Source organism: Anomalospiza imberbis, chromosome 1, assembly GCF_031753505.1.
Source record: "Anomalospiza imberbis isolate Cuckoo-Finch-1a 21T00152 chromosome 1, ASM3175350v1, whole genome shotgun sequence".
Taxonomy (NCBI): domain Eukaryota; kingdom Metazoa; phylum Chordata; class Aves; order Passeriformes; family Viduidae; genus Anomalospiza; species Anomalospiza imberbis.
In genome coordinates this window covers 35116826-35142230 of record NC_089681.1, presented here as the reverse complement: position 1 = coordinate 35142230, position 25405 = coordinate 35116826, and the positions used below count along the sequence as shown (strand labels likewise).

General features: G+C 40.3%; 1 protein-coding gene across 3 annotated transcripts in view; it reads left to right on the top strand.

The window, feature by feature from the left end:
- TRIM55 (tripartite motif containing 55) overlaps nt 1-25405 on the top strand; it is a 35478-nt gene that overhangs the window by 8857 nt on the left and 1216 nt on the right. Inside the window, exons 3-10 of one of the 3 annotated variants that reach the window (XM_068187769.1) lie at nt 223-388; nt 2107-2202; nt 6051-6284; nt 7382-7404; nt 7501-7625; nt 8441-8664; nt 10518-10805; nt 13064-13154. In XM_068187769.1, the coding sequence (XP_068043870.1) occupies nt 223-388; nt 2107-2202; nt 6051-6284; nt 7382-7404; nt 7501-7625; nt 8441-8664; nt 10518-10805; nt 13064-13154 (1247 nt within the window). The remainder of the gene's footprint in view (nt 1-222; nt 389-2106; nt 2203-6050; nt 6285-7381; nt 7405-7500; nt 7626-8440; nt 8665-10517; nt 10806-13063; nt 13155-25405) is intronic. The other 2 variants (XM_068187758.1, XM_068187779.1) reach the window with 2 other exon arrangements.

The window sequence follows — 25405 nt, the reverse complement described above, 5'->3', positions numbered from 1 at the left end:
TCACATCATATTGTGTCATTTGAGCTGTATTAAGCTGTACCATTAAGCTGTACCATTGTCTCTTTAGTCATCCCATGTGGCAGGTTTAAGTCCACACTGTATATTCAGTCAATCTTGGATGCTGCTATTCAAATGTACCATATTTCATGCTAACACTCTGAGTGGTGGTATCAGAAACTCATGAGCACCATTTTTGTTTCAAACAAATATTTTCTTTTGCAGACCTGAAAGGAAGTGTGACCAGCCAATGTGCGAAGAGCATGAAGATGAGAGAATTAATATTTATTGTTTGAACTGTGAAATGCCCACCTGCTCCTTGTGCAAAATCTTTGGTGCTCACAAAGACTGTCAGGTTGCTCCTCTCACAAATGTTTACCAGCAGCAGAAGGTAAATATCCATTTGTTTCTCGAAGTACTTGAAGAAACTGACAGGACCATCAACAGGAAAGTATTCTCATGACCTTCCTACGAGTTTCCAAAAGGGTCTGAGGTTGCCTTTGCCACTTGTGTGTGTGACTGAAAAGCTCTTATAAATCTGTAGAAACTGTTTAGAAACACAGGAAAATATATTTATGAGAGATCACACAAAAAGATACTACAATTTGTTCCAATTTTGATGTGGAGCTGAGGATTTCTCTTTTGAGTTCCTCATCCCTTTTTTGCAGTTCTTTTAGATCAGACAAACAAGTGGTATTTCCAACACTAAGAACTGGAAAGAGAACAGACCATTTCAAATCAAATAGTTATCTGTCAGACACTTTTACATTTAAGCATGCCATTTTTAAGAAAAGTTAAGTGAAAAACCTCCTCCTGCAAGTGAATGAAGGAATATTCAATAGTTGGCAGCACAGGATGTACCTAACATCTTCTGCCCTTGCTGTCACCAATAAAATACTTGTTTATTTTTAATACAGTGTTAATTTAAAACCTGACTCACTGGGTTATCCTCCTGAGATAAACAGCTCATTTTTCTGGAGGGCCCCAGTGGGGCAAGCAATCAGACAGGCCAAGTTTGCAATCCCAGCCTCCAACTTCGTCACACAGATGCATGTGTGCATGTAAACTACAAATGAGGAGTTAATTTAGGAAAGGAGTTAAAAACATCCTTTTCAATCAAAAAAAAAAAAAAAAGATGGGAGAAGAAGAAGTTTTTTTGGACTGAATCCATGCCCCCAGTCACTAATTTTGCATGGAGATTTGCAAGCTGTGTCTTCCTTTCCAGAGAGCCCATGGTAAGGGGCTGTCATGCCCAAGAGGAGAGGCATAACCTGGAGGCTGCAGGATGCATTCTTCAAAGGAGCCTTTATAGAGCTGTGAAGGCTTCAAAGGATCCTGTACAGAGCTGTGGAGGCCATGAACACAGTTGTCTCTCTTACTACAGTGGTGTGCCAAGGGCCCCTTGCACTCCCCAGAACCTTCCCCAAGTTCCCTAGAACTGGCTTCTTTGTCTCTCTTAGGGATACCTCACAATCATCTCCATCCACACACTCAGGTTATTTTCTTCCTCCATTCATTTCCCTCGTGTCAGTGGCTCAGCCTCTACCTTCTTCTCCTCCTTTTCTCCTGTCCCCTCTCACCACAACCCCAACGCCACTGCCTGCATGCCAGGCACTCTGTAACACCTTGGTCCCTCCAGGTCCATGGGCCACCTCTTCTCTATTCCAAGGCCAAGAGCCACAGTCCTCAGAGAAATACCACAGTGCTGTGACTAGACCCAGGCACTGAAAAAACAACCCTTCACAAGTCTTTTCCCTCAACAAACCCAAAGGAAATATTTGGGGCCTGTTGAAACAGCACTTCTGACAAAAGAATCTAGAAGAACTTCCTAGAACAAAGTGATTTCGTCTTTCCAAACCACAGTTTCTTTTCCATTAAAATTTCCAAAATGTCAATGTTTTCATAGTGTGTTGAGGGAGGAAAAATAGTCAAAATTCGAGCAGGTATCTTGTGGACACATAAAGCTCCAGTTTTTCTCAGTTCTGGTGGAAAGATGAAGTAATATCCTGGGTATGGCTTATTTGTCCCCTGTTCCCCACTGTTAGATGTGTCACCCTGAAGTGTGACAGCACCTAACACCTTTCTGCTTGCTCTCCCCTTACTGCCTAGTCTGAGCTGAGTGATGGCATTGCAGTCCTGGTGGGGAGCAATGACAGAATGCAAGGGATTGTCACACAGCTGGAGGAGACCTGCAAGACAGTTGAGGTAGGTGCCACCTCTTTAAATGCAGTTATTTCAGTGTGACATTGCATCTCTTAAAGTTCTGGTAATGATCATTCTTCAACAGACCTCCCTTTACCCAAATGCATTCCCACATTGTTTCACTAAACCATTCCTTGTGGCTTTGTACATTATCAAAATGTACTGCCTCAGCCAAAGGGTACATCCTGCTCAGGACCTCTGACATTTGCTATATGGTGTGTGATAAAGAGTAAGGATAATCCATATCAGCAAGACGTCCTCAATATTCTTAGTGGAATAGGATCTCACTGAAGTTAAAAGCAGATCCACCAAAATGCCGTCAACTCCCAGCTCATTTAAGATCTAAGATCAGATTCTTAGATTTACATGTAAGACCATCTAAGACCTTTACATAAAAGAGCAGTTAGTCTGAAGCCTGACAGGTCCTGTGAACAGAGCCTTAGTCTCAGCCACAGGGTAGGCACAGCATGGTTCACAGGTATGTCAGTATTTGTTTTGTATTTGGTTGCTTTGACTTCTGCACAGAAGTAGTGTTTTAATATGGTGTCCTTTAAGGAGTCTTGTTTTGTTGCTCATGGGAGAGGAGAGCTTGGGTTCTTACTGGACTTTCTGGTGAAGGCCCCACTCTGGAAGAGTTGGAATTAGTTTTGTGTTATTCAATAGCAGAAGTGGCTTTCACTTCCTCTGAGACCTTTACATCAGCAAAGCTAATATAAACACAAACTTTGACCAATCTGAGCATCACAGAACAATAGGCTGAAAGGAGTTAATATGAATTGATTTTGTGATCAGAATTTGATGAAGTATCTAGTGAAGGAGTTGCATCCCTCTCAGCCCAATTAGAATTATATTGTCCCTTCAGAGCTGGAGCAGAAAGGAGAAATGGTAAGGAAAAATAAGCTAATCCAAGATGTACAGATTCTAGTTAGTAAGAAAAAACAATTATACTATCTATGTACACAATTCCAAGCAAGAAGGAACAGAAAATGTCTGAGTTTGTTTCAAAGAACACAAACCCATTGGTCCAAGTAAAAGAGAGAACACATTAATGGCAGTCAGAACTTTGTAGTTGGGAAGTCTTCATGCCGCAAGGATGAAATTGGCTGCTATCAGGACTTTGAAGGCAGAAATAAGACTTTCAAGTAGGTTAACTGCAGAAATTTGAATTATACAAAAGCAAAAGCTTACACTCATTTAAGCTGAACTAGCTGAACCAGAAACAAATCTTCAAACACCTAGTCTGAAGTATGGAGAAAACATTGTGCTAAAAATACCCAAAAAAATACAATAGTTTCTGAAACTAGCTTCTTCAGTGATCCACTCAGTTTAAAATCTAACCTTTAAAGTCAAAGCCCAAAGAAAATGCAGCCATTTTACCTTCTGATGTTTTATCAGGCTTTTCACCTTTAAAGTCAAAGATTGCAGAAAACAGATCTCAGAGTTTACCTTGGCACTTCCATGTTACATTTCAAGCAAATCACATTTCCTACCATGCAAGAGCTTTGTCTGAATTTACATCAGTTTGTCTTTGAAGACAAGAGACTACAGCTGGAACTCAGAAATGTTTACACATGGAAATAACACAATCCAGAATTGTCTATTCTTTCTGCTTAACACTTTGCAGAGAACAATAAAAATCTGCTTTAGCAGAAAATACATCATTTTACTTTTAGCTGGAATAAGTAATAGCCTACAGTTCTACATTTAGCCACTGCTCCTGTCCAACCTTAAAAATCAGAAAAGCAAAAAAATACTTGTACAGCTTTTAACTGATTGAAAAGTCGACCTAATTCACATATCATACTGAAAATTGAGAAAGGAATATAAAATGCTAAATACTGGAAAAGTATAATCAATAATTAGGTGCTGTTTAGCTCTATAAATGAGTCAAATAACAAAGGAAAAATTACAGTGTTTTTTCAAATGCTAAGAGCATAGGCCAGTCAATACAGGTCCTTTGGAACAAGCAGTGAGATTCATGCTCAGTAGCAAGGAATCATTTCTTTTTGATGTAGCTGTGCTTTAAAAAACAAAAAGGCTGAGAACTTTTTAGAATGCAAAGTCATGTATTTGTTAACCTCTTTCATTACACAGAATCTGATTAGAGTAATTCCATCAGGCAGAGGCTTCATCTGGGAACTTTTTATGCAGAAAGAATATTTCAGCATTTGCAGTTAGAAACCCGTTTTGCACTCTCACTCATGAGATTCACAACTCTGTAATATCTGCTGGCAGGAAATATTATCTATTAGTGCTTAAAGACAGGGAAGGATCTCTCAGAGCACCCTGCTATCACTCCCTTGCTCTTCTTCCCCTAACACTTGTCCTGTGTCAAATGACAAAGATAGCACACACCTGTCTTGAAATTAAGGTTATTTTACAAGTGATCTGAACGACATTTCATGTGGAGAAAGCTAGGAGAGGAGTGAGAGAAGATTATTTGTGGTCTGAACATAGAAGGACACTCAGAAACCATGACCCATTTGGTTTGAAAACTTCCTTAACCCCACCCTGTAATTGCACAAATCAGGAATTTCTGGGAAGTGACAAGGACTCCCAGAAGGGCAGGACAAGCCTGCACCCCCTGCAAGTAGTGCCTGTTTAGCCTAGCCTTCCTCACTGGGAAGCACAGGTGGATACTTGGGTCAATGCATCAAAATGTGCATTCAATCCCCTCTCCACCCTCATCTAGACAGTGATTTCTAGCCAAAGGTAGATCTTTGAAAGGCTTTCTCCTCTGAATGATACAGAGCAGACTACCACCACTCATAGGAATGAGCTCTGGCTGGAAGTCAAGAAAAAAGTGAGATTCTCTCTGGCCAAGTGCTGTGAATAGTAAGTCTTATCACTACCAAAAGTTCTGTGGGACTGTTAATAATTCTATGCTGCCAGAATCTCAGCGTTACGCCTCAAGGGACAAAGATGAAGAATCAATTCAGCCTCAGTTCCTAGCAAAGAGATTTAAATAATCACCACCATCCACAACCAGGTCTAACCACAATAAATTCATGCCCTGGGGCACACAGATGACTCAAGTACTTCTGTTTGGTAGACCTTAGACATTATATATAATCTGTCCCCCATTTCCTCCCCATAAATCCTCCTTTACAAGTGCAGTCTGTTCTTTTGAGAGAGTGCTCAATGCAGCAGTCATCAAACCTATGCTCCTAACTCAGTGAAAGATGCTGCTGTCTGGTTGGAGGGACACTAAAAGTGTCTCAAGAAATGAAGTGAAAATCAGTGTCTGAACATACGGTTGGAATCTGATTCCTCCTTCTTGTCTTTGTGCTTCTGTCACGCACCATTTTCTTTGCAGAACCTCTACCTCATTCAGTGCACAGTAAATGGAATATAATGGACACCTCTTGTCCAAACAGAGTCTAAGAGGGCGTATATGAAAACCAAGCCCAGCCAGGATTGTTCCAAGTACTCTGGCAGAAAAAGAAAATTCTCCAGAGCTGTTTGAGATGCCCGCTCCTTTTAAAACCATTCTGTTCACGCAAATGGACCCAGCTGCTAATACAGTGGGAGCTTTTACTTTTTCTGAAGTCTTTGATGTATCACTACAGACATCATAAATACCTTTTTACTTTTTTTAGCAGACTCACAAGTTATACAATAACCTGTTTGGGGGCTTTCAGTGGTTTGAAACTCAGAGTTTGAGAAGAGTTTTTAAACTTTTGTTCCAACAGCTTGGACTTTGAAAATTATAAAAGTCTCTGGGGTCATTCAGAATCCTTTGCACTGTTCAGAAAGAGGAATTTCTTTGATGAAAATGTTTCCAAGTAACTGTAAAAATAGAAACCCTTTTAAGAACATAACATGTTTAACATAAACCAAATGATTCACAGGAATGCTGCAGACGGCAGAAAGAACAGTTGTGTGAAAAATTTGATTATCTCTATTCTGTACTGGAAGAAAGAAAAAATGAGATGACACAAATAATCACTAGAACCCAAGAGGAGAAACTGGAACACGTCCGCTCCCTGATGAAGAAGTATGCGGATCACTTGGAAGCTGTGTCAAAACTGGTTGAATCAGGAATTCAGTTCATGGAGGAACCAGAAATGGCTGTGTTTTTGCAGGTATAAAGTCTACGAATAGAGATAGAAAAAGAATAATAGGTTTACTGAAATATTATTTAAGCACTTCTTAATTATAGGCCTATTCAGAGTTTGTTTATCTTCAAGTGAACATGTATACAAACTCATTTTTAAACACCTGAATCAGTTCAGACAAATAACTGCTCTTCTAGAGAATAATATCCAAATCAAAAACATGAGTATTTGCTGTTTGCACCAAAATATACTATCCCGTGTATGAATTTCTAGTCCCCTTAGAAGAAACAGGAATCCAAACATTTTCCATGTAATCTTTATTTTCCCACCAATACCATGGTGGGACAATATGTTCATATGTACATGAACTTCTGGGAATTATAGGTTTCACTTGTGAATTGACAAAAGTATTAATTTTTCAATTATTTATGAGCTAAGCTACATTTTGATACCTTTACCTATTTTTTTGTTTTTGTTTTGTTTTCTTACTGTAAACTCAAGGGAGATAAGTAGGGAACCATTAGCAGACCATCCAATGAATTCATTGGTGTAGAATTTGTCTTGCAATTTTACGATTCCTCTATATTAAAGGCTGGAAGGGCATTTTCTACCAAACAAAACAAAACAAACAAACAAAAAAACCACAGACAAAACCAAAATAAAACAACTAACACCTACTTTAATCAAACAATTGCCTTTGAACAGTACAATAATCTTCCGAGTCAAATAGAATTTTGCCTCTCCAAAAGGACGCCCTTGGAGATATATATATGGATAGTCTAAGATGTAATTACTGTGACTAAAGAGGGTAACAGACCAAATGCTTTTCACCACAAACACAACCAAAAAAACAAATAAATATTTCTGTTTGGGTTTTTTATTACCAACTGTGCATATTTCCCATCATATTCTCATTTTAATTAAAACATCTTTGAAGAACTAAGTTTATTCAGCTGTATACTAATTACCATCCAAATTTATCTCATTCCTAGATGTCATGGCTGTCACTTATGAAATCATTATTAGTACTTTTAAAAGCTGCCACTCTAAGAATTATTTCTCAATGCATAAAATCTCTGAAAAAATTGAATCATTTAAGAATAATTTCTTTTTTGTTTCCACAGAATGCCAAAACATTGCTACAAAAGTGAGTATTTCAACTTGAGACTCGTGTTTTTTATGATCACTTACAATTTATTAATTTATCTTCAAATCCAATGCCAATAACCAATCTCTATTTTAGAATTACTGAAGCTTCTAAAGGATTTCAAATGGAAAAAATAGAGGATGGGTATGAAAATATGAATCAATTCACAGTGAACCTCAGCAGAGAAGAAAAAATAATACGAGAAATTGATTTTGACAGAGGTATGTAATTTATTTCACCAAAATTTCTTTCTTATATAGCAGCTATGTGTGATTCACATGGTGATACTGAGTAGGAAACCTCAAATCAGATATTTCTCTCTATGCCAAAATATAACCAGTGCATTATGTATCAATTATAATCAAATCTAGGTTTATTTCTCTGAGGTGCTAGGATGGCCCTGCACATTTTTTAGGATAACTAGTGTGATTATACTAATGAAAATCCAGTGCTAGAGGCCTTCCTCTGGAAAGAACCTGAGCCACCACTGCAGACCACAGGATTTGTCAGATGGCATAAAAACAACAGTTTGACCAAGTTTAACGTCTGGTTTAGGCATGTTCATATCTCAAACTTCCAGTCATGCATTGCAAAGCACTGACCCAGTAAAGAATTATGAGGACAGCTTAAATGGCATTAAAACAAACATATCTTCCTTGGAAGAAGGACTTCTTTCATGGCAGATTGTGCCAGATTGTAGCCTCTCCCCAAAACATGCAGGGCTGTGCTGCACGTCCCTCATAAGGATAACTGCATTGACAGGAATTTCTGTCCTCCTTCCCATGGAAAGGGCCAGCTTAAGATTTTAACCAGCATGTGTGTTTAGCGTCTTCTTTGCCCCAAAGCTCCTGCTGGCACTTCCATGGCAGTGCCCAGTCCAGGCTGGTGAGAGCAGGCTCTTCACCAACACCCTCTCTGCCAGGCAGAAGATTGTCAGTGACTTTGTTGTGCAATTGCAAATGGCTTTTTAATTACCTAAAGACTGAAGCCATCTTCACATGGTGCTCAACCTGTCCTTTTATACGTGTCCTATCAGAGGAGGAAGGAGAAGAAGAAGAGGAGGAGACAGAGGATGGTGAAGGCTTGGGTGAAGTCCACACAGAGTCATCAGGAGAGGAAGAAGAGGAGGAAGAGGTGGAAGAGGAAGGGTCAGAGGGAGCACCACAGCCACCTCAGCAGGACCCTGAAGCACAGAGTGCAGGGGGAGAGCTCGTGGCTGAACCCACTCCAGCACCAGTGCTGGCTGCCCCAGCTGGTCAGGTAAATGTCTCTGCTGCCCCACTGCCCTGCCAGCTTTGCTGAGTGCACCTGGCAGAGCCAGAAAATGCTCCCCTGTGTCCTGTGGGCACCATAACTCAGGAGCAGGGCGAAGGGAGTCAATGTACTGGAGAGCAAAATTATTTATTGCCCTTGTACGCATATATGCAACTTTACTTCAACCTGTGCATGTGTCCTTGATAAGCAAAAAATTAGCTGCTAGATAAATTAAGATAAATATGGGATACATAAGTTATAAATAAAAAATACTCCATTTGGGAGTTAAGTGCATTACAGTGAATGTTCTGTTTGCTGTGATTTAACTCAGACTAACTGTTATAAATGAGATGATTGTTAAAATATTTATTCTAAGAGAATTTGGCATTCCCTCTGGATTTAGGAAGCTTTCCACCACCAGTTTTTAGATTATACTTCTCATCTGTCTTCTGTGAATGGTGCTTGCTGCCTTCTGCTCTGATCATCCTTGGGATATGTCTAGGTAGATGCAGGAATATTATACACCAAACAGGAGAGGAAACTGCTTCTCACAACCTAACAGCAAACAGGTTCAGGGTGTGAATATTTTAGGCCAACACTTTTCTTACGGAATTTGATTAAATGAGACCATAATTGCTGCATATTCTAAAAGATGTACATTAAAACAAACTTCATGTGCTACTTTAGTTTGCCTTGCATACATTTAACTTAGCAAATTCTCCTCTTGGACAATTTACTCAGTGAAGTTGCTGAGGTGTAAAGGCTGCTGTGAATATATTTGAAGAGGCCTATGTGAAAACAAGAAAGCACACAAAGGATCTTTGATTGTAGCAAGCTCCCCACATAAAACAAGTGAAAATAAATACTGTGGATTCATTCTTTCTTTGATCTAAAAACATATATGAGTTTTCACCAGTCATGTAAAGGTGCTCTTAAATCAGGCTTTATTGATTTCATCAAAATTTGAAGATTTGCACTGACTTGCCTAAACTTGTGTTCCCCAACTGAGGCAGAGCTTTATGCAAACAAGAACTAGATATAAGCAATTCTGCCCACTAACATGAATTGTCTAATTTCTAAGGCTAAAGTGAGAAAGGTACAGCATGCTGCTCTAGAAATTGTAAAATGCCATTAGGAGATAGTCAGGTATGGAGTCAGACATGGTATGTGAGTATTGTTGTGTGGGGGACACCTGTATTTGAGTTTTTGCCTTCTGGTGTAAAAAGGCAAGGCAGAAATGCAGTGGTGATAGCAGACTGTGTGTGCAGAAACCCCAAGATCTTGATGCAGGTGGAGAGGTGCAGTTCATCTGGCTGCTGCTATTCCTGGCAGTGCAACAACAGTGCTTGGCTTACAGCATTGATGCCAAGGCTTGTGGGCAAATGCTTCTCTCCAGTATTCCCTTTATTATGACTGCTTGTATCAACAGACTCATTGGCAAAAGTGTTATTCTTAACCTAAAACCCAACAAGCCATTTAAAGGTACCTACACCTGTCATTCATGGCTGATATGGGCTCATGAGACTCTTATGCAGAATTTAAGTTTTTAGAATTGAATTGAGGGTTTATCTGAATTGAGAAACGCGTTGCTCACTCCTTTCTCAGCATCCCCTTACCACTAGTTCTACCGTCCTTTTCTATTTTTGGGTTAATTTATTTTCTTTCTCTTGTCTGTGTTATTCAAATGATAGTTGCGTTTGCTTTTCATTTTAATTAAAATTCTTTCAGATCATATTAGTAGGACAAAATCTATGCTTGCAGTGATATCTAACAAACACAACATGCAGAACAATGTGACTACAGCAGGAAGGTAACGTGGTGCACTCTGCTTGTTCTTCTCTTTATCTGTCCTGATTAAGGATGTTGTTGTGACACCAAGTGGTTCTCAACAGACTCCTGAGTCTGACACTCAAGTGCCGGCCACAGCAGAAACCATCGATCCCTTGTTTTACCCTAGCTGGTATAAGTCCCAGTCACGGCAACCAAGCAGTCCAAGCTCAACCCCGGTGAGTGGGCTGGGGAAAGTAGGGACTCCCGTTTCTCTGGAAACAAGTGCAAAGAAGGCAGAAGTCCCGACAGCAGCAACTATCGAGGAGAGTGCACCAGGGAGTGGTAAGGAAAGTAATGCCACTGCAGCGACGTCCAAGGTCAGTGCTCCCGAAGTCACCCCAGAGAGCTGTGACGTGCAGCAAAGCGGGAACAGCAGTTGTTAAGGAAAATGTGACTTCATTTTCCTCTGCATGCTAAAGAATAAGAGCAATTTCAAAAATATGAAAACAGCCCAAACTGGATTTATAGATGGTTTCAATGTGTGACAGGCTGACTATAGCTTCGAAGCAGCATGCTGGTGGTTGCTTGTGCTTACCTGCCAGTGCACCTTGCTTGTGCCAGCTGTTATCCAAATTATTCACACACAGGAGCTACTGCAGAGGCTAGTGATGTCTCTGCACATCAGATATTTGCATGTGTAAGTGGCAGAGAAATCCTGTGCATGAGATTATTCTCATCAGCTGCTGACTGTCTGTGTATGTGCTGTCCTACCATGACTGGTTGAGCAGCTATGGCTTGGCTTCGCCTTCTGCAGCTCTGTGGCTGCACCTGGAGGGCTTCCCCATGTGAACATGAAGCTATGCAAACACCCAGAGCTTTCCTGAGTGTTTGGTTGCCTCTCAGTAAAGAGTGTGATTTCCTGGGTTCAGATCTGTGGCAGAGGATTTGCTCCAAGGATTCTTGAGACTTGATTAAAAGAGAGCATGAAGATAATACATTTCAGTTCAGTGTTAGACACCCAGCAGCATGATGGGATAGCAGATACTGATGTGTTGAGTACAGGAGGATGTTTTCCTTAAAATGACAATCTTAGAGTTGGTATTACCTGAATTTGAATAATCCTCCTTCAGCACATGTATACAAACTCCACATGGCCCAAAGATACAAGGAACAGGGTTGAGGGAGCTGTGCAAGGATTTGCACACTACACCAAGTCCTGCTCCAGTGTCTGGTGACCAAACCATGAGCAGCACTCTGTAAATAAAACCCTTGTAATTTACAGGTTCTAGCTGCATGTTTTAACAAAGCAATTATCTGTATGTGTGCAATGAGAGGAGATTGTCTGAGAGAGAGAGAGAAGGAGAGAAAAAGTGGGTGTTAAGTATTTCATGCTGTTTCCTTTAAGTCTGGAGATGACTATATAGCATACATAAGCAGCTATATAGTTAACAATTGTATGACAATAGATAAACAATCATGTGCCAGGCAAGTTAGGAGAAGGAGTAAACAGAGATATGATAAAAGGGGCACTTCTGCTAGAGGTTTCAGTCAGTGATACTTGAATTTGGTGGCTGGCTTTGCTGACTTTCTTAAAAAAAGCAACATTTGACCACTAAATTTCAGGGGCTATTTTTCAAGGCAGGGTTTTATTTGAGAATATTTGAGTAGAATTAAAATGAAAAGTACTTTAAAATTATCAAATCAACTATGACATTGTCTTCTTTAGTATATTTGAAATGAGCTGGCAAAAAGTAAATTCACAGTGAAATTTATTGGTGCTGTTTCCTCTTACTAGTTACACTGATGACAAGGCAGTCTAACCTCACCATAACTAGGTAAATTCTGTACTAAGTTAATTTCCTGGGAGCTTGCCTAAGTGTGGTCTGTGTCCCTCAGCCCCAGCAACATGAAAAGGAACAAAACTTGTGTTTGATGTGGGCAGCTGTCTGGAAAACAACAGCAGCCTGGTACCCAGCTTTTTTCATTGAGTACCAGAAGCAAAAACAGGCACATAGGAAAGAAGTCAGTTCCTGTTGGCATGGGAGTTTGGGGGTGCTGCATTTCGATATTTTCCCAGATCACAGGTGACACTGGCATTTTGGAAGGAGAAGGAGGATGTTGAGCAGAGTAGCTCATGGTTCTGGTGATGTGGGAGGAAGGAGCAGGGGAAAGAGCTGAGGATGGGATTGCCAGTGGGCTGGAGACACAGCAAGAGATAGGAAAGCACAAGAAGCAGAAATGTGCAGAAGAATAGAAAGAGCAGAGTGACCGAGTGAGGGTGTTGCCGTGAGATGATGCTGTGGTCAGATTTAAGGATCTGAGCTGAGCTGTGTCTATGTCACAAAGGAAATGACTGCTGTCGTGGGGCAGTGATCATTTTCAAGTATGTGAACTTCAACTTTGTATTTTTCCTGCATGTGGTTTTACACAACCCACTCTGAAATGCTATATTCCCTTTTTTTTTTTTTTTAATCCCAGCTGATGTTCTTCACACCACTGTATTCACTTCCTTCCTCTAATTAAAGTATATAATGGAAAAGTGCGGTGGAAACAGAGCTTTTTCACGGAACATAATGATAATGACTAGTTCATGTGATGACAACACTGGTGAAGCACTCTTCTTATTTTCTCACAGGAGTTAGCATTCTGCATAACACTTTTGGCATTTCTTATCATACTACATCGTCTTTGGAATCTGATTCAATACATGATTTGTACTTTTATGGGTAGGAAATATTTCATTTTACCATTAACTAACAGTTCAAATAGTGTATCTGGTGATGTTCCTACATGGCTTTAAAGGATTTTTTCCCTTTCTTCCTATCCAAAAACATCATGCTAGTTCACAACACAAGCTGCCTAAATCATTTCTTCCTTCTCACAAATGCCACCCTTCAGCTTACTCCTGCATGGTTAAACATTGCATCTTCCTGGTTCAAAATGAAAAGAGACTTTTACTCTTGCAGATATATGGGCTTGTATTTCAGTTGCTGTTCAGATGACCAGCAAGATGGAGAATCTGTTAGTTGACAGATGTGAAGAACACCAATCTTGTTCAGTCCAACAAGTAGGGGAGGAAGAGCTGGAGAGTAATAATTGGCATCAGAGGGGTTAAGGTCAGGAAACAAACCCACTGAATAATCCTGCTGCCAGGATTACCACAGAAAGCAAATCACCTGTGCTCCCTTGGGTGGATGGCTCCAGCCCCACTCTCCAGAGGTCCCCATGGACATAGTGGAGAGGGTCCCCTCACACCCCAGCTCACACAGCACAGCCCACATTCCTTTCAAAGCTATCTCTCACACATTCCCAGTGAGCATGGAGTATCATGGCCCTGAAATGCAGCATTTCCAGGAATCCCAGCCAATCTAGACAAAGGTTTGTTTTTTTTTTTTTTCCTTAGGTCACATTAAGAGCTGAAATATCCACAAGATCAAGGACTAAGAACTTCACTACGAAGTGAGGTTGTCCCAAATACAAACTGTGTAATCTAAACCTTAACTATTCTGTAACATCTCTTCTGGAGTAACCCCTTTTTTGGTAGACAATATCCGTGACTTAGTTCTTCCAGCTCCAAATTCATGCCCCTCTTAGGTAAGACATGCACATGTGTTGAATTTTCAGTGTGATATGACTGATCTACAGAGAATTCTGTATTACAACTGGGATATTTAATGTTATTTACTGAAAACAAAAAACCTCTGACTCAAAACCACTGTAGTTACCTTTGGGTATTTGCTCAAATGACAGGCAAATTCAGTGTTGATCTATTCTTCAACACAAAGATGGTTTTCCCTGCTCACTTTCTGCACTGTAGTCTCAGCAGTGTACATTATATAGAGCATCTATGAAAAATGACAAATTATTATTCAGCTTTTATGTGCAGAACTTCCAGCACTATGACTGAAGAATATCTCTCCATTAAAAAAATAAAAAGGGAGAGGACAGAAGTTATCATCTACACTTTAGCTGCATTAATTAGCAAAAAGATTCACTGTCTGGTGGTAATTTGAATTTGAAAAGCATTGGACAATGTGAATCTCAATTAAGTTCATGGATCATAGTTTAATCTTCATTTACTTGTGTTTGTTTTTGAAAACTTGTTGTATTATTACTAAAGGACATAGAGGTTGTTTTTATTCCTGGGAAATCATGTGTTTGAAGAGCACTATGCTTTCTTTCCCCTCTCTTTTTTTTTTTTTTTTTTTATTCAGAATACCTTTTGAAATTAAAAATAGACAAATGCAGAAAGCTCTTATTTCTACCATTAGAGATTTCTTTCTATGTGGTCTCCAGTGACATCTTTATAATTTATTTAATAATGAAGTAGAAAGGAGGTGAAAGAAAAGGACATTTTGGTCTCAGACTTTATTTGCATAAAAATGTTTTTATTCTCCATGAATAGTGAAGTGGGTGGTTAGACAGTTTATGTGTCTTTATTTTTCATATGAAAGATCAGGTCACTGCCCTTGTTCCTTTGTGTGATAAGCCCCGAAAATCAAATAACAAAATTACTTTGAATAACTGTATAATTATTTATAATAATAATATAAATCTGCATGACTGTCACCATAAGAGCAGCATATCATTTATTTTCAGGCTCTTTTAATAGAATGCACCAATAGGGTTTTCATTGTTTTTCAGCAGCAAAAAGAGATCCGTTCCCCTATTAATTCCCAACATTTACTTTATTTAAGGGTCATTTCACTCTAAGAAATTGTATTGATGCATCTATAAATTTCCTCTAGAGTGTGGGAGGATGTAGCAGCAGGGATAAGGCAACAGGAATCGCAGCCCACAGGTGTGCAGATTGCTTGGTGTAAGAAGGGCCAAAAGAAGATTATTCAGCCTGAACAAAATAGATAACTCTGCATCAGACAGCTTCATCCTTCTTTAGGGAGTGCCTAAGTCAGCAGTGTGGTCACCACGGGCTGCTTCTGCCTCTGACGGAGAATGAGAGGCATCTCCAGTAAGAGCAAGTTCAGCAGCAGCTGCTGCTTCTCACTTGGCACCTCTTCCACCTGTCTGCTGAGTGTCAGGTGGCTTTGCTCCCAGCCCAGCCGCCTCTGTTCGGTGTCTAAAGCTGGGGAGATCTGAGCCTCTGGAGATGACAACCAGCAGCAAATGATTACAACACGGGGAGCGGGAGTAGCATCAATGAACTGCCTTGCCACCTTGGGGAGGGGTGTATTAGTGGTGGGTGACACAGACATTAGCAAGCAGCCCTTCCAGTGCATGGGAGAAAGAGATCTTGGAGTCCCACAACTTTCCCTAATCTTTTGTCAGCAACATCTCTCCTGCAGTGAAACCATATATATTTATGAGTGTTCATGAAACTCTTGGTTTGTCTGTGTCTGTGGTTACCCAGTTTATTTCACCTAAGATGAAGAACTGGACCCTGCATCCTGTAGCTCAAATTCCCCATAAGAAAAGGGTCTGTCTGTGGCTCCAAAGGACTCCAGCATATACATTTAGTCTGAAATGAAATGCAAGTTAATCATCCACAAATAGTACCCTGATCTAATTTCCCTTTGCAGACAGCAAGTACAGTGCTTTAATTCCATGAGGATATAAAATATAATCAGCACTGAACTGTTTGGGAGCAGAAATACTAATGGAATGGCCTATGCTAATCTTGTTTCATTAGTTTTAAAATTTTCTATTACTTGCTTGCAACCTTATGCCATCTGCCAGAATTACCATAAGGACGGTCTTCTCTGTATTCATGTACTGTAGTTCTCTTTGCCCTGCTGCTGAATACTTCAATTTCAGCTGGTGATCCTTCATTTTTTTTCCCACAAGACAGCTTTAAATCACATCAGAGAGGTCAGTATTTAGCTAAGTTTCAGCTGATTGGTTGTCATGTCAATATGCAGACAATATGGACGAAATAAGATCATTGAAAACCAAAATAAGGCCAAGAGATTGCACTGTGCTCTCTACTTTTCCATCAGGGTATAGAAGGCATGGTCCCACATTTTAGCACAGCGCTGCTCTGGAACGTTTGCACAAGCATGGCGCAGAACACAAATAAGAAATGTTCTCTTCACCAAATCGGACACTCAGTCTTGCCAATCTGCTCAGGTAAGGAAGACAAGCACCCAGTTCAAGCCAGCTGTTCCAAGAGGGATTTCTTGCTCAAGAGAAGGCAGTCTTGTGAGGCTGCATCTTGCAGGAATGGTGCTAAGAAAGGGTCTCCATTCCCTCTGGCCCACCTGACACAGTCTTCCCACAGTTTCCCCCAGAGCAGAACAAGAAGTTTGTTAGCATGAGCCACAGGCATAGCCCAGGTAGCTCTCTTCCAAGACATCAGCTGCTGTTCCAAAGGCTCTCTGCTCCCTGCAACAAGTGTGTTTAGTGCTAATGAAAGATCCAGGAATGCAGACAGCAAAAATCAACTTGATATTTGCAATCTAGGTCTTGATATACCTGTGTTTTACCTTTCCTTAGGTAGAAAATTGATGGGTTTATTCCTGTACAATTAAAAAATCTGCAAGGTTTGACTGAATCAAAATGAGTCATGTGTCCTACATGAAGCTGAGCTTTTTGTAGAAGACCCTTGAATCAGCTGGTATAGAAGCCCAAATCAAACTTTGTTTCAATCTTCTTCCTAAATATCTCTTAAATTTCACCCCGGGGGGGGGAGGGAAGCATTCAGCCTGTACCTGAGCAAACACTAGATGCAAGAAACTCAATTAACAATCAAGAAATTCTGCCTTTACTTCTCTGTAGTTTGACTCAGTGAGTTGGGACTCAGTGATAGCAGCTACATCTGTGGCCATTCAGGCTGATGCTCAATTGGCGGCAAATTTTGTCTGTAAATTTCCATTTTGTTTCTTGACTTTGTGCTTCAGGTGATTTTTTTTTCCTCTCAGTTTGGCAATACATGCAGAGGAAATCAGCAAAGTCTTCATTGTTCCTCTTTTAACACCTCCCTCTCCCTTAATTTTGAGAATTATCTGGGTGATTCAGAGACAGCAGTGATGAGTCGTGAGAGCAATGCATTAAGACCAGATTTCAGACAACAGTTTCTCATAATTAATATGAGTGGCAAATACTTCACCTGAAGTTTTCCCTCAAATAGTCTGCTCTGCTGTTTGTCTGGTGAGTCATAGATACCATCTGATTTATGGATAGTTCATTTTTTTCAGTCTATTACTAGTAAAAGGATCTCCACATTGACAGTTTGGACAAAATTATTTTTCCTGTTGAAATTAATACAAAGGCAGGCTCACCTAGACATTGTCTTTCTGTGACTAGTTCATTTAAATACTGAATTCTACCTCCATTCAGCCTCCTCCTCCAACCATCACTCATTCTGCTCATTGTTAAGGAGTTTGGAAAGGAAAATAGAATGTAAACAAAAACTATTTCTTAATCACAGGTGAACTGTTGCTGGTTTACATCACACTGTGGTAGATGAATATCACAACTACACAAACCATCTGCTTTTGGAATATTTGGTTAGTTATCTTACTGCCTCGAGACAGCCCAGGCTTTCGGTGCAGCCATTCACTCACCTCTGGAAAGCAGCACTGGTAGTCCTGTAAGCATTAAAGATGGATCAACATTTAAATGCCAGCCTATCTGATTGAAAATCCCAGTGGTGGCAATTAGTTAACTGGGCCTGAGCCCCTGTGTTTGGGTAGGGTATCATTCCACTTGCAGGGTTTCCAGGCTTGTGAGCAGGTAAGGGGCTGAACTGCAGCACCCTGCAGTGCCCACCTATTGTGCATTTAAAATGGAGATAAAGACCAGGGGGCTGCATGTGCAGCCAAAATTAAATGGAAAATGGGGAGACAGACATATCACACAGTGATGATTCAGTCTTGTATCTCTTTCCAGGTGATATATATTCCTGGCATCTTTGCAATAATCCTCAGGTCATTAAGTAAGAGACCAGTGACTAATTTAAAAACCCTGTTATCCCTGGCTGGCAGCCAAGAGGTGCTGCGATGTTCAAACCATGCTACAGATGTCAAATGGAGACATCATGCCTTGGACTGAGCAGAGAATGAGGATCTCACAGTCCTGGAGGATAAGTGATCTGAATTTCTTACTGCTCTCTTTAATTTAGAGAGCACCCTATAAAATCTGCCTGAGTCTATCTCAGCCACTGAAGGTGGTGATCGAAATACAGATCAGTCACTCAGAGCACTCCTGGCTCAGCACTTCTGTACACAGAAGTGGTTTTTGTTCATGATGAAACACTTGCTGTATGACTTATTCTATTACAAAATGCCTTACCAGGAAAATGTAGCTGTCATTTCCCCCATTAGTGCTGATGAGCCTCTTCAACATCTGGCAAAATATTTGTTTTTAAAATACATTCACTTTTATATTTATGCACAAATTCAAATTTTAATTTTCTAAAATAAATAAATTTCTTTTTAAAGAAAAATTGAGCTGGTGCCTGCCCAGATGCAGGTCAGTTCCAAGCTTGCCTCTGGTGACAGTGACTGCGATCTGTACTCTATACCCTGTCAATACCTGGTCAATAACTGTGACTGAATCCAAACCCCTAAGAGCAGAATTTATCACAGCTTCCTTGGACTTCACCTGGGAACAGTGTGAGATGGACAGAAGGAATCTTGATTTAATATCTTGCTCATCACTTGGCTGAGTGCTGTGCAAGCAGGCAGCATTGCTAACGGGCAAGCAGAGATTACAATGTGAGATTTGACATGACAGACATCCATCTGGGCAATCACAGTGCTACTCACTGAGCAATTTTGGAGTTTTGGAGCAGAGTCATAGCTTGGATAACAGCTTCAATCACTGTGGTTGCAGTAAGGAGCAGATTCAGGCAACTGGAGACATGGAAAAATGAGCACACAAAGAAAAAGTGGTAGCAGCAGCAGCTGATGAGGGAAAAAATGTTGTAACTGTGGCCAAGACTTTCTTCTTCTATTATGTGGAGGCTTTAAGGAATAGCAACAGATTGCTTTAGCTGACAATCTGACTTTTTGTCCTGCACCTCCACTGGTTTTGTCTTTCAGAGGGGCTGTGCTGTGCCCACAGCTCACATACACCACTCTCACCCCCTGCAGGCTTACAAGAGCTCAGGTCAGTCAATCACTCACAATGTGAGCAGCACGGGATGAGCCTCTAAGCATGGGATGTGTATGTCTACACACCTCAAAGCTATGCTGGCTCTGTTATCTGATCCCACAAACGGGAGCTCCAGGGTGAATCACAGCCTGAACTATCACTGTGTCATTCACTGGATTTCCAAAAGTGCCATTTGCAGACGAAGAAAAAGCTTTGAAATACAAAAGTCCACATTAGTCAATGGAAAGACTGCCTGACAGAGACAGACAGGGCATTAAACCAGTACTATTTTTGCTACTTCTCCCTGAAAGTTAATAGCAAAGTTTCTACAGCATGGATTAGATTGGTTACGTGGAGAAGTTCTTGGAAGTTCTTTACTTCACATTTAACTTGTTAATCTGAATTCATATCTATTTGTATGACAAAGCAGCAGTAGAAGGAAGAGGGAAGAACTGGAATTCATGAGTAGCTTCCTGGCACTGGTGACCAGCGTGTACTACGTGACCAGCACTTACTCCTGCAGCCTCTCAATGGGTTCCTTCCTTTGCTAGACAGTTCTCCAGCAGGGCTGGAAGTGAGTACAAATGGTAAAAGTCTGATTGATCAGGAGGTCCCAAAAATCTTCACTCTAAGAGGAATGAAGAATGGTGTGGATAGATGCAGGACAGACTGTTCTGATCATGCAGCCTTAATATTCATGTGTTTTTAAGACTCTGCTCTTGGATTTCCTTAATTTTCCTGGCCAGTAGTAGGACTAGGTTTCATGCAAATATGTAGTTAATTACTCTTAATAAAAAGTTGGATCAATGAGGTGCAGCAATGGGTCAAATATTACAAAAGTATGTTATTTCTGCCTTTTCTTCTTTGAGTCATAAAAAAATAGGTGACTTATATAGGGGAACTGTATGTCATTTGTCCCAAGTAATGCTGAGAAGAAAGTTGTTCTCCCACACCATGCTCTAATGCAGTTTCCACCACAGGTTCAAGTGTCTGGACCTCTGTGTCTCATGGGAGATGCATGGAACCTATACCAAAATAAGCCAGTTGGGCTGTTTTCCTCTGAAATATATTTTATCACTTTGAGATCATTATGTAAAAGACTCTACATTAGACATTATCCATATAATGATAATTGTAATATAATGATGACCTATAGAAGAAAGGCATTTCCTCCCAATGAACTTTTAAAATTCATTAGTGACCACTATTAAGAGAGTGATACGTCTAATTCTGTGTCTGATGGAGCTTGTATGTGCATATAATTTTGTCTGCTACCTTATGTATTTCTGTGGTAGGTAATATTTGTAGCAAATATTTTGGAGAATGCTGTGTTGATTCCCACTGATAAAAAAGATCCATGCAAAATAAGCAGCCTCTTAGCTTTAAAACAATATTGTTATGATATACGTGACAGCTGCCAGGTGTTATGCTGAAGGAGCTAGACTGCATAAAAATATGAAAACAAAATGCTTGAACTAAAGTTTAAACTATTTAAAAATAACCTGTTGTGCTCCCTTTGTTTCCACTGCCTGGAAGTGTTGAGTGCCAGAAGTGTAACACTTGACATTTGAGGCAGACAAACATAGCCTACAGATTCTGTGATTGCTTTGCAACCAGCTAGCATTTTTTAATCATGCCTGTTCTTGTCAACACTAGGGGTTGTTTCTAAACAAGCCAGCTAAAAATGGGAATTAAATTTAATTTCTAGCTTATTTTCTGAGGTTACAGAAACCCTGGAAGCAAGAAACCTGTATTTTCACTTCTTCTCTCTCCCAAGACCCACACTTTCTAACAAATTCACACCCTTGCTCTCCTGCTGGATAAAGAAAAGGCAGCAAAGGCATTGGGTAGTACATGTGCATCTAAGGGTGTGGATCCATTTTTTCCTCTGGCAGCAAAGGTGATTGAGGAGTTTTTTTGCCAAATGGCCCTGCCTCTTATTGCTTCCCAGATGCCACCACTTATAGGGCATTTGTGCTGAGGCAGCTGTTTGTTGAGTTGTGCTGAAGTCAAATCATTCAAATGATCCAGGTTTAAAAATAGCTTCCTTCACCTCAAGAAAACCAATAAAAAAATTGATGTTGTTCCAGTGACATTCCCACTCTTAGCACAGCCCTTCAAAGAGCTGCAGCAATGCAAATGGACAGTGAACCACAGAACCAAAGCAGGAAGAGGTGAATGGGGACCCAAGGGGCAGAACCTGCTTTGGGTAGCATTGTTGCTCCAGAAAACATTCATATAGATTGTAACAAACCACCTTATCCATCTACATTAGATTATGAAGCCATTCAGCCCTTCACCTTTCCTTCCCACTTCCTAAATTTAAGAGTTTGTGATCTTGTAAAATAATACTACAGTCAAAATTCTGAATTCCTGTCAAGGAATGTTTTGATATCCTGAAATACTTGGCTGGAATCTTTCTTGTATAATTGCTTAAAAGCCAGATGTAGTCTAACCCAGTCACCCAGAGTGTCTGTAGAGCCAGTAGAGTGAAACAGGTACCTTCAGAGAGCAATCCACTTCTTTGAAGATGGGACAAATCAGCCTCTGGTTGTGCCTTTCTCTGATCACTTCCATTAGAGGGTATGAACAGAGTTTGCTTGAGTGGGTATCTTGTTTGTGGATGACTAAAGTTTGTCAATACAGATCCCAGCCTTTGTACCTACAAGTACCTTTGTACCTTAATGCTGGTAAAGCAGAAATCAATGTGTAGAGCAGAAATCAATGTGTAGACTTCATGGTATTTCAAATATATAAAAGGCCTACTCTACATGTTTCCCCCCAGCATAAATAGGATAACTACTGGGACCTAATAAGTGAAAATGTTATGGCAAACCATCCCACTGACCTCTTTCCTTGTCTCCACATCCTTTTACAAGAACCTTACACAGATTTGCTTCCTGCTTAAGGAAGCAAATACTGAAAGATGCTGAATATTTTCAACTTTGAAACAACTCATCAGGTTCAACTCTGAGATCCTTATACTGTTTATTCATGCAAATTCTAGCGTGCCAGATGCTGAGGAGTGCTGAATGGCTGCTCAGTGGGAGTTGTGGTTACTCAGCGCCTCCATAGAATTGGCATGTAAACTCCAGCCTGGACTTTGCTTATGGGAAAAACAAAACCAACCATCAGTCATGCATGGTGTACTTCTCTCCCTGCTTCATGAGCTGGCCTGGTGAAAATTCCTGGTGCTTATTGAAAGCACCATCTAATGTCACTCAACACCACAAGGGAAAACATAAATCAAAGTGTAAGTATTCAGCACTCTCTCAGCATTAATGTAATCTGAGCACTTTAGTTATTCCTTATTACTTTTAGGGACCCAAAGGGTTGGGACTTGTTACTCTAGGTAATGTGAAAAACAAGTCCTACCCATGAGATCTCCCAGGCAAAGATAAAGCTCGGGTAGAAGCTTGACAAGTTGCCTAATAGGAATGGACAGACACAATGAAGTGTTGAATCTGGACTGTCTTAAAAGCATGTGGCAAGGGTTGTGCCATGCTCAGCACTGAGCTTTCCTCTGGGAGCAGAGTAGGGTTGCAGTAACAGGGAGAGCAAGATAATCCAGCATGAGACTACAAGGACCTACAGATCGGTCAAATGCCTTAATCCAAATGACCTGCTTCTGCATTCTGTCTTTCACAATCACAGGCTGGTTTTAAACGGGTCTTTTTCTGTAAAACCTACAGCTGAAATCTTTGTCTTGGACAATTCCAGAACACTGTATAACTCTGAGTTGTGTGGGTTGCTGTTGGAAGGGAAGAATGGACTTAATAACATAGACAAAGTTGCTGCTGGCACCTTTTGATGGTTTCTTGTCTTACACGAAGAGAGCATACCTCAGTCATGGTGTGATTCAGAGACAAACACTGAAGTGTCACAGGTGTGAAAATACAAGCCTAAAAGCCAAGTAATGGCCCTACTGTCAGTTTTGTGCTTGCTTCACTCCTGGCTGGGTGTGATGGAAAATGATTGGTTTTGGAAAGGCACATCGAGGTATTGCAGACTAGCAGCCTGCTGAGCGCAGCAAGGTGCAGGGAGCAAATGCTTCATCCAGCCAAACCCAGTGGGAATGTGTTGGAGTTCCAGCACTGTTTTGCTGACACAGGAAGATGTCATCACAGCAAAATATGAAGGAGTTAACTCATTATGAAATACAGTTTTGGCAGTGATGCAGACAAAGATTGTTTTGCTTGAAATGCAGTACCAGCAGCGCTGGTTAACAGGGTAATGCAGTCAGCTTGCCAGTCTAAATCATTGCATTGTGCTTTCTTTCTTCTTATATATTGGGTCCAAATCCTATGAAACCCTTAGTATAACTTTAAACTCGTAGATAGTTCTTTGCTTTAAAGTTATTCTTCTTGATTTAATGTAAATTTTTGGATAGTGGCTGGTTAGAATAGCACGTGAAACTGCTAAAGGAAGCCATCCTTACATAGGAAGAGAAATGGCAAGGTACCAGTGTGGATTAAAATAAAAAAAAAAAAAATAAAAAGCGGGAATTGTGTTTTAAACCTCTTGCCAGTCCTATTCCTTCAAAGGGTGAGAAGTGAGGACCATGCCTGCTCACACACACTGCTGAGGGCTTGGTGCCCAAAATTGTACAACCAGTTTCAAAATTACTCTTAGCTAGTCCAGGCACTCTGACTGCCTTTCCAAAAACAAAGGCAAAATTTTCAGCATCATAAAATAAAATAAATAAACCACCTGCATCTACCAAGATGAAGAGAGCACCAAATGCCTTATAACTCAGAGAGTCTAGCCATGTATTTACTGTAATCAGGTTGAAAGATTTGCAATCAGAACTTTCCAGGGCTGAGAGGCAGATCTTCTATAATCAGTCCTCAATTAGTTACCTGCCTTTCAGCTGAAGATCTGGCCCCCTGGGCCCAATTCTTTACCATACTTTTGCATGAGCCTGGGAGACAGCCCTTCTCACCAGCACTGCTGGAAATGGGCTTTTGCATTCAAGTAAACAGCTGGTTCTCCCATGTTTTCACCATGCTTGTGGTCTCCATAAAATATATTAAAAAGTTAGCAAGCACAAGCTGTTTTCATCTGTGAGATCCCTGTTTGGGTTTTGCAGTAAGAAGCAATGAGTGCCTTGCTTTGAAAATATGAATCTAAGTCAAAGATTGGTCCACATTTCAAATAGCAAAGCAGTTTCTCAGATAATATTTCATTGAAATTAATAGAACTGTTTCAATTTAGAGCAATCAAGGATATTGGTAAAAGTGGCACTGTGAACTCTAATTAGACATAAATAAAGAAATGGGGATCTGTTTCTTTTCATACTTTCATGCTGTCTTGTTTGTCGGTGACACTTAAATAGCTAGTAACTGGAATGAAGCCCAATAGCTAATTTATACTTACCACTAGTACTTATTTATTCTTGTTGTACACTTTAACAGTAAGTACTTACGAAAATGCTTAGTAAAATCATCCATCCCATGCTTCAGTTCCTCAAAAGCATCCCTGCTTCAATGCTTGTTGCTGGATGTATCTATTAGCAACACTGCTTAAGTAACTTTCTGGTTTAGGACAATTCTGTAAATGACTGAGATGTTGGAATTCAGAGGCTACTACTTTGTCATTTGACCTCTATTGAGTAGTATGTTGACATCAAATAGTTCACCTGAGATCATGCTGAGGTTTCCAAAGTAAGCTAAAATCCTGCACACAGAAGACTGGCGGTGTGGCTGGTTTCATTTTAGGAATGTACAATAACATATGTGTGCATCTAGGAATACATCAGGGAAAAAAATCCTGTATCTTGCAAGTTAAATTGCAGTTTTAATGATGAAGACACAAGGCTTTCCTTAGCTAGCAAATCACCCATTTTTATATATTTTATCTTTAATAGGATTTCTGATCCTATCACAAAGCAGTCTTCATCCTTTGCCAAAGAGATCTGGAACTAGTA